This window comes from Monopterus albus, unplaced genomic scaffold, assembly GCF_001952655.1.
Source record: "Monopterus albus unplaced genomic scaffold, M_albus_1.0 scaffold81.1, whole genome shotgun sequence".
NCBI lineage: Eukaryota > Metazoa > Chordata > Actinopteri > Synbranchiformes > Synbranchidae > Monopterus > Monopterus albus.
Genome location: NW_018127961.1, coordinates 524028 through 535715, shown reverse-complemented (window position 1 = coordinate 535715; position 11688 = coordinate 524028). Strand labels below are relative to the sequence as shown.

The following is an 11688-nucleotide window of genomic DNA, read 5'->3' as shown; positions in this document are numbered from 1 at the left end:
CCATCATCTTTCTCAGCTTCCATCTAGTCATCCTTCACTCCCAGCCATTTGCAAAACAGCTGGAAGACATCAGCTTCAATTTGTGTGAGTTCCTCTTTGGAACGAATAATGGTAAACTGCCACTGGTTGCCCTCTTTCAGTGGGTGCCGCTGCATTTCTTTTTGGTTTTTTAATACCGTTGAATGATGGACGGGGGTAGACAAAATACAGGAATATGGAAGGAGCTGAAGGAAAAAGGAAAAAAATGCAAACAACAAATATGGTACATATATACAAAAATTATATAAAGGCAAAATACAGAAAACATGACAAAAAATCAAAAACGCTGGTCAACACTGAGGCTGGGACCTCTGGGCAGTGGGCAGGGTCACTACAGTATTATATATACTCCCTGGCATCTTTCTCCACCCTTTCTTGTATTCCACCTATTTTGATATAGCCAACATTCATTTTTATTTACCTTCCATTTTTGCCTTCCTTATCTAACTTTCCATTTATTTTCCTGCAGTAAGATAGCTAAGGCAACATTAAACATTTTCCCTGTCAAGCTTCATTTAATCTGACCCACTACACACACAAAACTTGGGCTGGGTGATGAAATACCTAACAATTATCTGTTCAGGGTGATGAATATGGACTCCAGCCCTTGCAAGCTCTCCTGTGTATGTGGATGATACAGATTATAGTGGGCCAAGAGCCCAGAGGTCCTCTACTGTGTCTTGGACTTCCGTGACTGGAACCTAGCTTGGATGATAGAGTGCTGCTCCTTGCCAGAACTTCAGTTGAATAAAAGTGTGTTGAGAACACGTTATTAAATGCACATTAAAGTGAAATAACTTAGAAATGGGAAAATTGACCCATTATCTACTTAGGAGGGCGCAGAGGTCTGCTAAAGAGATTAAGGTTGGCTTAGTCTCAGAAGCAATTGGACACATACCTGAGAGGACAGAGTAGTATGATATAATGACCCATGACACCTTCATGGCCTAAAACCGTCTAATCCCTGACACTGTCCTGGTTTAGGGTGATACTCCATACTGTCTGAAACACATGTGGCCTGACAGAATATAAATCAACTGACTACAGTGAAACAGGGAGGTCTGTGGAAAGCTTGCTACACAGTCCGGGTCAAAGCAAAGATGATTGCCTCAGTGCCTCTCTAGCCTGTACTGGCCTAGGAGCCAGCTAAGGTGATTTTAAAATCTGGCAAATCAGAACCAACATCTTTTATCATATCAGTGTTGAGAGAACTAATTGCTAATGATGGGGTTCAACATGGGCACTAGGCCCAGAAGGTCCATCTCCATTTTACTGTCTGGTTCAATCAGGGAAGGAGGCACTTACAGAATGTCTAGGCAGGCACGTAGCACAGACTTGAAAAGACACATGAACACAGTGTGGTCCACAGGATGCCACATGGAGTGTTCGAACGCTGGTTCATTATCTCCTCAGACTGAGACAGGGAGAACTGTCTCCTGCTACGTGGTCTCTTCCATGCAGAACAAGACCTCAGGCACGTACATAATGGACACTTACAGCAGAGCTGCTGACTCCATCACAGATGTATGTGATCAAGGCAAAGCAATACAAGGGAAAATAAGGATTTAGATATTGAAAACAAGGCCGCTCATGGGAAAAAATTTGTATGTGGGGCATGGAAAAAAATAGAAATCTTTAGTCACTGCTTCAGTTTCACAATGTTGCAGTATGTGTTTTCATAATTTCAGAAACCAGAGCTAAATTATCCCATTTTGACTGGAACCTGACGTGGGGAGAGATCACCATAAGGATGCAGTGGAACATCGCCCAGTGGTAATGTTTCTGTGAATTGATTCAGACACTGTAGGCTGAGAGAAAATGACTGACGGACTGACTGAACTCCTCTGCTCTATGAGTCAGAGCTGGGCCAGCCCATGACCTGTACAACTTGTCTGTCTAGTCTGTGGTCATCAACCACAGCTGTCTGGAAAGACCATGACGCTGAGGTGACAATCCAAAAAATTACCCATATGAGCAAAAGTGGGAAAAGTGTTAGAGATACTGGTGGTAAAAGTGTGTGTAGATTCAAACAAACAAGCAGGGGCAACACAGCGACCTAGTGGATAGAGAGACTGCCATGAACTAGAGGGCACCAGGTGCCAAATAATTTAGACAAGACACTGTCACCAAACCCATTCCTGTTTGCATACTTAAAGCTTAGCAAAAACCTGCATGCACTTCTGTATACGAGTTTCCATGTACTCTACCTGCTTTTGTAGTGGTTGATGTTGAAGCTGCCGACTTTACATTTGATCTTTGTATAAACATCCTGGACATCTACAGAGGCACTCAGGTCTTCCAGTTCAGTAATGACACAGATCTCTATCAGAAACATAAAAAATAAGCACACAACAATGTTTTCGTACATTTTAAGATCATGAAGAGTGGAAAGACGTGTATTCATTTGTGTATTGTCCTTGGTTTGCAAAAACCCTCTGCAGTTGTTTTAGTATGATGTATGGCCTCCCTGTAATTGGCAAACAGGTACAATACATACTTGAACTTCAGAGGGGGAGGTGTCATACTAGTTACAGTATGTTAATTTCATTACTGTGGGAAAGGATCTTTACTGTAGCTAACACTTTGTGAAATTTAGACATTTAATTCAAGATATGAAAGGTCTAAAATTCAACCCGCATAAAATCAGAAATATGGCTTTCACAATCTAATATTTCTAATCTATAAATTCAGTGGTGTTTAAATACCAATAATTATTAAGCAGTGATTCATTTCAAAATCTGTTATTTAGTTAATATTTAAATGATTAAAGCAATATATTTGAAGCTGGAGCAGTATTAGGCTGATTACACCTCTTCCTAACACACCAACATATATACACACACACACACACACACACACAGTGAATGAATGAATCCATCATACCCGGTGTGTATGGATGGGTATGCCAGGCTACAGGTTCTCAAACAAGTCCTACTGAAATCCTTCTGAAAGAAGTTAAAGCATCTTTTTTGATTCATATAAATAAGGATAATCACCTTTATTGGCCAAGTATGTTACACACAAGGAATTTGTTTCCGGTACAGAACCGATGGTAGCCATCTGCGGCGCCACCTCAACCGATGGCTCTAACCATCGGGGCAACAGGGGGGTTCATTGTCTTGCCCAAGGACACTTGGACACGTGGACGAACCTTCAACCTTCTGGTTGGGAGACAACTGCTCTACCCACCCACATAGGGTGCTTTCCAACTGCACCCAGAACTCTCAGCCTGTCATAATAAGGAGAGTGTGTGCACCCTATGTACACTACCATTCAAAAGGGTTAGGGTAGATGCAATTCCTACAGGTGCCCCAATGTCTCATTACTTAGAACACATTCTATCTGTACCAAAAGAGTGCAGGAGAAGGCTGTGTTACTGCACTCTCTGAAGTATTTGGATTAAGGCCATTAACAAAGGAAGTCAGACCATTTAATATTTACAAAAAAAAAAAGGTGACCCCCAACCTTTTTAACAGTAGTGGACATTTACACAATACTGAATATTTGTGAAGACCCTTCCGTGTGTATTCATAAAACCATGTGTGTGCATCTCTGTGCACCTTGTGTGCACCCACTACAGGCAAAGTGAGTAAGCTCTACAGCACAAATAATTAAGTTTGTACTGAACCAAGCCTGTGAGTTTAACTTTTGGTTCTCTCTTGTTGTTTCCACTGAGAAAATCCCACAATCCCAGGCTAGCTTGGGAAAATGGACTTCATGTATTTGGAACTATGGTTGTTGTTGTACTGTTGACTTGTGGAGACTCTGAGAAGGGCAGAAGTTCCTAATGGCTTATTAATACTGAATCACAAGGCTTGTCAGCTTTATTTTGGACACTATGTGGAAAGACTCTGCCATGTTGTCAATATTAATGTACAAGTTTTATAAACCCACCCTGTAAGGGTACTGGAAACCCTTAGTCCCTTCATATTAAATTGATCATTCAAAAGTAAGTAAAGTGTACCACTGGTTTGTTCCTGTAGCGGGGCCACTGAAGGATCATGCTTGAAATTTGACCTCTAGTCTTCCAAAGCATAACAGCATTACATTTTACCCAAGAACAAATAAGTCTGCAATGGCTGTTTTATCATTTTCTTGAACAACTACATTACTTCCTTTGCAGTTGAAAAACATATTACTGTACATCACAGCAGATTATCTGCTGTCATATCTGTGGCTCGCTTAACTCCAAGAATGCATTTATGATATTAGAAATCTGATACAGTACATAGACACCATTCTTGTTTTCAATAACATGCTTAATGTGGTGCATACAAAAAATCCAGTGGTAAGTTCATCTTGCAACTCAGATGGCACATATTAAGCCCAAATCCAAAGAAATGATTATTTAGGATATCTCTAAGTCAAACCATCTCTGTGAAGTCCTCCAAAACATTCTGTTTCCACTATTAAAGATGCTAAGCTGCGCAATCTGGTTGGCAGATGCTAAATATTGCAGCCACCAATTAAAGGTAAATCCAGCCTTTCATCACTCCAGCAAATCTAAAGGGACAAGAGGCGGTTCGCTTGGGATTCATCACCCATTTATTTATTTTTATTGTCTTTTCCCCACATTCCTTCTTCTCTGCAGCTGCCTTTCCCTTCCGAGTGATCAATATTTCAATGACGAAAGAGTTGGGAGCTACTTTGAGAGTAAATACAGCAAGACTGTAGAAACTCCAAACAGCTTCCTACATTCTCTCACACAACACAAAGACAATTTCAAATTAGAATGTCCTGCTAGTCCCACTGCTGACACTTTTCTCTACTGTCTTATAACACAGATTCTTCAACTCAAATGTGATTTCATATATAGTGAATTCTTTGTTAATCCGACATAGTCGGTGCTGATAATATCTACCTAATTCTTCTAAAATTATTCTATCCTTCTAGTGCTTTCCAGGAACATAAAGGACAGAGATTTACTACAAGTCATGTTTAGAGCAGCTAATTTTTAACTAATGGAGTATATGTATACTGATATCTAGAAAGGATGTCAAGGCACAGCTGGGGAGAGGAGTGTGTTTGGTTTTGGGACCACAGAATCGCTTCTCTGCATTTTACGGATGATGTGGCTCTGTTGGCTTCATTAGACCATGATCTTCAGCATGTACTGAGGCACTCTGCAGCCGAGTGTGAAGCAGCTGAGATGAACAGTCAGGTTCAGCCCTCTTCTATGGTTGTGAGCTTGGGGTAGCGACAGCAAAAAATGAGATCACAAATACAAATGGCCAAAATGAGTTTCCTCCATAAGCTTGGCTGGGCTCAGCCTCAGAGATAGTGTGCAGAGTTTTGGACATTCGGAAGGAACTCAAGGTAGCTGCTCCTTCATGCTCAAAGGTGCTAGTTGAGGTGGTTCTGGCATATGATTATGATGTGTCAGGGCGCCTTCTAGTGGAGGCTTTTCACACATGTCCGTGGTACTAGTAGGAAACGGTGGAGACCGGAGTAGACACAGGATATGCTACAATATGGATTAGGTTGTATATTTCTGTCCGAACCTGACCCAAGCCTGAGAGTGTGGTGGCCAAACTCAAAAAGCATACTGTATTTTATGTCTGAACCTGACCCGAGCCCAACACAGTTAGGTTTGTGCACTGTTTTTGTAGTATGGCCCTTGTGCGCTTAATATCATGGATAGCGTCACGCACTTACCCGGAAACAACAGAGCCACTATAGACTCATCACTTTATTTTTTTTAACAGCGACCTAAATTTGACTAAAGAAGAAGCATAAATTCATGTAGGCCGTTTTATAGTTCCATCTTATCTAGCCTGTGAACTCCTTGAGGTCCCCCCAGGTGGAGATGAGAAACGCTGCTGGGAAGAAGGATGTCTGGACTACCCTGCTGACCCTGCTGCTACCATGACCTGACACCGGATACATTAGAAGTCTAAAGTTTATTACCAATCAGCATTAGAGAAACAAAACAAGACTGGAACAGAAAATATACCAAAAGAGCAACAAGGTTTATAACAAGGTTAAGGTACCTGTCTTTTTGGCAGCTGGCTTGGGAGCAAAGAGTTTAACAGCAACCTTGGGTAACATCCACTGCATCCAAAGGCTGACCTTCCCACTAGTCCCACCAATGCTGTTAGTTTTCTGCTCCAAGGTCACTGTGTCAGCAAACGGACTGTCATCTGCAGCAGGCACAGAGTCACCCTACGGAAATGAAACATGTTCTGATCAGTTTAACTATTAAAATTAGTTACATATACATAGAACTGAAGTACTGTATATGAGGGATTAACACCTTGCATTTAGCAAGTTAGCAAGATTTGAAAAATAAGTCAAACAACCTTCAACCACAACAAAGCATTGTCACTTTCGGCTTTTCCCGTTTAGGGGTCGCCACAACGAATCATCACACTGACGACTCGCATGTTGACATTTGGCACGTGTTTTACGCCGGATGCCCTTCCTGACGCAACCCTGACTCGAACCCGGGCCTCAGCAGTGAGAGTGCTGTGCCTTAAGCGCTAGCCTAACAGGGACGGCTAACCACAATAAAGCATTGTATTTTATGTAAAATCACACAATTCAAAATTCACCGTAAAATTGGATCCTCTGTCTTTCATCAGTTAGCTTCTCATTTTATCTTACATGCATGTCTAACCATGTGTTTGGTGAATGTGTGTACAACTGTAACAGTAACCAGTAGCTATGGAGCCTTTTGAAGTTTAGATGAGTGTCTAACGAGCAGAACTCATCTCAGAGCTGAGCAGTGTAGTAGTGGTGGTTGTGAGGATGGTCAGTTGTGTTAACCCCAGACTAATTCACCAGCACCCACATAGCCTGCTCTCTCTCTCGAGTGTACCAGGACTCATACTTCTTGATGCCAGGGAGAGAAATGGAAGTGAAAAGTGAAGGGGGAGGTGAGGGGGAGAGGCAAGCAGGATGCAGCTGAGGAGGCTGCCTCTACCAGCTCTCATCTTTGCATGTTGGGTTTGGAGAAGCACTGGCGATCACACCACAGGGGCCATTATCTAAAAAATTTCTCTGACTTTCTTCCTGGTAAATCTGTTGTCCACACATATACAGTGGCTTCAGAAAGTACTCAGCCCCTTCACTTTCTGCATACTTTGTGTTGTAGAATTAATACAGAATAAATAAAGTAAATTATCATTTTTGTCCATAAATCTACTCCCAATAACCCATAATGAAGAAGTGAAAACATGCTTTTGTGAGGGCTTCAATATGTATAAAAAAAATCCAAAATTGAAATCTTTCATTTACAAAAGTATCCTGGCCCTTAATTCAGTACTTTGTAAAAGCCCCTTTGGCAGCAGTTACAGCTTCCAATCTTGTTGGGTAAGTCTGTACAAGCTTTAAACATATTTTTCTGGCAGATCCTCCCAAGCGCTATCTATCTGGAATGGCTTTTCAGGTAAATCTACTGTACAATTCTCTGGGGCTTAAGGCTGGGCTTTGACTGGGTTATCCTTCTGGTACTGCAGTGGACTCCTGAAGCTTTGTTAGAGTGACTGTCGGGTTCCTGGTCACCTCCCTGACCAAGGCTCTTCTTATCCAGTTACTCAGTTTGGTCAGACAACCAACTTTAGGAAGAGTTCTGGTGGCTCCAGGCCTCTTTCATTTCAGATTCAGCTTTATTGGCCAGGTGTGTAAGACACACAAGGAGTCTGACTCTGGTACAGCGGCTCCCAATGTGTACATACATGCCAATGAGCAAGGGAATTTGCATTAGGAAAAGAGATTGAAAAAAAAAATAAGAATAAAATAAATATAGAGACCTGTACATATATATATATATATATATACTGTATATACACATGTATATTCACACACACAGTATGGATTCAGCTGATCTATATGTACAATGTATATTTACAGGTATTGCACTGAGGGTTATTGTCCAGTCATACTGTCGTTGGTTAAGTGTTCATCAGAGCGACAGCCTGGGGGAAGAAACTGTCCCTGTGCCTGGTTGTCTTAGTGCACAGTGACCTGTAACGCCGTCCAGAGGGGAGGAGTTCAAACAGATTCTGCTGAAGTCTGTACTTGTCCTGTTTGGTTGCTGAGCCAAACCAGACAGTGATGGAGGTGCAGAGAACAGACTCAATGATTCCTCTGTAGAACTGAATCAGCAGCTCCTGAGGCAGGTCGAACTGGCACAGGAAGTACATCCTCTGCTGTGCTTTCTTGGTGATGGTCCTGATGTTGGACATCCACTTCAGGTCCTGGGAGACAGTGGAACCCAGGAACTGGTAGGACTTTACTGCTGATACAGTACTGCCAAGTATGGTGAGGGGTGGGGGGTGGGGGTCGAGATGCAGTCGTTGGTGTAGAGTGAAAACAGCAGAGGGGAGAGCATACAACCCTGGGGGGCACCTGTGCTTATTGTCCGGGTGCAGGATGTGGTTTTCCCCAGCCTCGCCTGCCTCTTCCTGTCTGTCAGAAAGCTAATATTCCCACTAACAGGTGGGGGCAGGCACAGTGAGCTGGGTCAGTTTGGAGTGGAGGATGTCCAGGATGATGGTGTTGAACGCTGAGCTGAAGTCCACAAAGAGGGCCCGTGCATAGGTCCCTGGGGAGTCGAAGTGTTGCAGGATGTAATGCAGTGTCATGTTGACTGCATCGTCCACTGACCTGTTTGCCCAGTAGGTGAACTGCAGGGGGTCTAGCAGGGGGTCTACGATGCCCCTCATGTGGGCCAACACCAATCTTTCAAAGGACTTCATAACTACAGATGTATGCCAAAACCACCTCACCGGCGCTTCCTCTGGATCCCGTAGATTGCAGCTGTGGCGCCGACCAGAATGTCCACACAGCATTCTTCATTCAAGGAAGTCAGAGAAAGGTGGTTTGGTGTGAGTTGTCCTTTGTTTAGTAGTTCTTCTCTGGTGAAAGTAATCCGGGATGGGTTGCAAACAACCGAGAAAACAAAGAAAAACTAACACAAGAGAGCGTGAGTACAACAAGGCAGCCATAGTTAGTTAGTTTCACAAGTAATGAGGAAACTGTGTTGGTGGGAACATTTTAGAAATGGTTTTATACCCTTCCCTGATCTATGTCTCAGCACAATTATATCACAGAGGTCTATAGAGAGTTCCTTGGAAGTCATGATTTGGTTTTTCTCCTGACATAAAGTGTGAAGTGAGTGCATTTATAAACTATATCCAGTTAATTACGTTTTACCACAGGTGAGCACAAATCAAGTTGTAAACATACTGTAAGGAAAATTAAAGCACACAGGATGAACTGATCACAGTACAGAATGCCATAGCACAGGGTCTGAATACTTTTGTAAATGAAATGCTTCAGTTTCTCTGGTTTGTAAATAAAAAAGAAAGAAAAAGAAAGTAAAAATATGTGCCTGGCTGGTACAGAAAGTGCAAAACCAGCAAACAAACATTATGGCAATTTGCAGCTCTGGTATTAGAGGATTTCTCTTTTTCCACAGCTTCACCCATCACAGTGTGGTAATGATAGAGTGTACTATGGTTACTGAGCCTGGCAGTGGTTGTGAGGAGGCTATCAGCCACCTCAATTAAAATGCACACAGCTGCTAGGCTGATTACAGTGTCTTAAAGAGGATCCAGATGAGGAAATGGGGTCCCCTTTCTACAGCCAGGGAGAGGGATGAGGGGCTCACACTAATTTGCAAATTTAATTTAACTGCTTATCTGAGAGTGGCTGAAAGCAGAGCTCAATAACTATGAGTGACAGTACAATAAATAAATTAAGGACTATGCCGATAAAAAATAGATTCAACATTACATGGGGACCACTACACTGATGAAAAGCATTCACCAGCTCTCTGAAGTGGAAAAGTAATGAGGTTTTTACTCTGTTTAGGTTGCTTTTTTTTAATTTAAGAAGTCAAATAAATCACATACAGTAGAAAATAAAAGACTAACCAAAAATAAAAGCATGAACTTTGGACACTGAAAGCTCTGCCGACAGAGTTTGAGTTTGAGTCTGTCATACAAGTTTTGTCAAATGGCTATATCTATATACAGTATATAACAAAATATATTTACGGTATATCCAAATAGCAACCCTGAATCTTCATTCCCTGAGAACTAGCATTTAGTGTCTGGTTTCATGGAAACACATGACACTCCTAAACAGTCAAGGTGTGTGTGTAGTAACTGTGACTGGCAGTAAGAAATATGAGCCTAGTAGTAATGGTGTTCAGTCAGTTTCAATGAGAGATATTCTAGTGTCAACTGCTATTTGGGGACTAAATATGTTGAGCTGAAGTCAAAACATAGCACTGTGTGTGTGTGTGTGTGTGTGTGTGTGTGTGCACATGTGTGTGGTTAGGCCTGTTTAGTTTACAGTTCTGGACACTGGGTAGGATTAGTCTCTGTAATGTGTGGAAACAGGAGCCAGGCGCTGTGGGAAGCTCAGACCACTGTGTACTGTAGCGTGGTTACACTGAAGCATTGGACATCCGACTGCTCCAATTTCGCTAGCCAGAACTACTGTTGTCATTTTCAATTCTCCATCTCATACAAGCTGATTTTAACACAGAAAGAAGAACAAGCTTATTGAAAAACCGACATCCTTGAATTTTCTGGAAATACACAATATTTTTAAAAACCTTTAAAAATTGACTGCCAAATGCTACTTGTTCGAAAACAGACCACTTTCTGGGTGTGCCAGCTGAGAGATATCGTCATGTGATAGCTTCTGCTTTACTCAAGCAGGAACTGCTCACACTGGCTTCCACAATGCATGGGTTACTGCGCTGAAGTGGCAGTCTGGTGTGACAATGAGATTCTTCTGTCATTGCTATATGTGGCTGCAATTCAATATTCGAATGTTAAGACAGTGAAAGCTACAGAGTAAACAAACCTTAAGAGTATTGTTCAACAGAAGTATAAGCAACACTAAGCTGCAACTACCTCATATTTCTTATTTCTGTCACAGTGTGAACACTAACATTTACTGCCTGATGCATCCCAGTTGCTTTCTTTCATTTATCCAGTTAATTACAAAATTCATTGGTAGAGTCACTGGTTGGCTCCTCATCTCATCAATAAGTACAGTGACCTGGCTCATGATCAGCAGAGCTAAGTTTCAGACTGTATCAGACTATATTTGAAACTGGTAGTCAGAGAAGTTGAGCTATGTACTAGCAGCCACTAGACTGCGGTTGGTGTCGAGACATCCCCCCCCCCCCCCGAGTGGTGGTGTTGGTAGAGGTGAGATCTGCCACATTCCTTAGTTGCCAGACTGGGGCCCCAAACACACACACACCCACACATTCTAAGACGGAGCTATTTTCCCACACGTCCACAGGCCAAGTTGTAAAGTATACAGTTTAATTCCTGGGCCTCTGCGCTGTAAACGGGCTGAGGATCCAGGTTTATTTTCTCTGCAGAGTTTGTATTTGCTCATCAGAGAGGCCCAAACATTGGAGGACAACAGCAGGCTGGGAAGTGACTAAGAAAAATGGAAGAAAAGTCAAATTATGAAAGAGGAGTAGAAAGAGACAATGGGTTATAGACAGGTGGGACAATGGATCAAATGTAGGTGAGTGTAAAGAAAGGCTTTAGTGAAAGGAAAAATGAAGGAAGAAAGAAGTGAGAGGTGGGATCACACTGCAGAGAGAGCTGTATTAGGAGAAGGGAAGAAGGGGAAGAGGAAGAGATGGAATAGAGAAGTTATGATGGAGGAAAG

At 42.2% G+C, this 11688-nt stretch overlaps 1 protein-coding gene across 8 annotated transcripts in view; it reads right to left on the bottom strand.

Annotated features, from left to right (window-relative positions):
* Window positions 1–11688, bottom strand: part of vps13b (vacuolar protein sorting 13 homolog B) — a 360621-nt gene that overhangs the window by 151659 nt on the left and 197274 nt on the right. For 7 of the 8 annotated variants that reach the window (XM_020606753.1, XM_020606747.1, XM_020606748.1 and 4 more), the window contains exons 26-27: window positions 6030–6201; window positions 2247–2361 (exon numbers count right to left, since the gene is read on the bottom strand). In XM_020606753.1, the coding sequence (XP_020462409.1) occupies window positions 2247–2361; window positions 6030–6201 (287 nt within the window). Of the gene's footprint in view, window positions 1–2246; window positions 2362–5769; window positions 5910–6029; window positions 6202–11688 lie in introns of those variants that run through there. The other variant, XM_020606754.1, reaches the window with a different exon arrangement.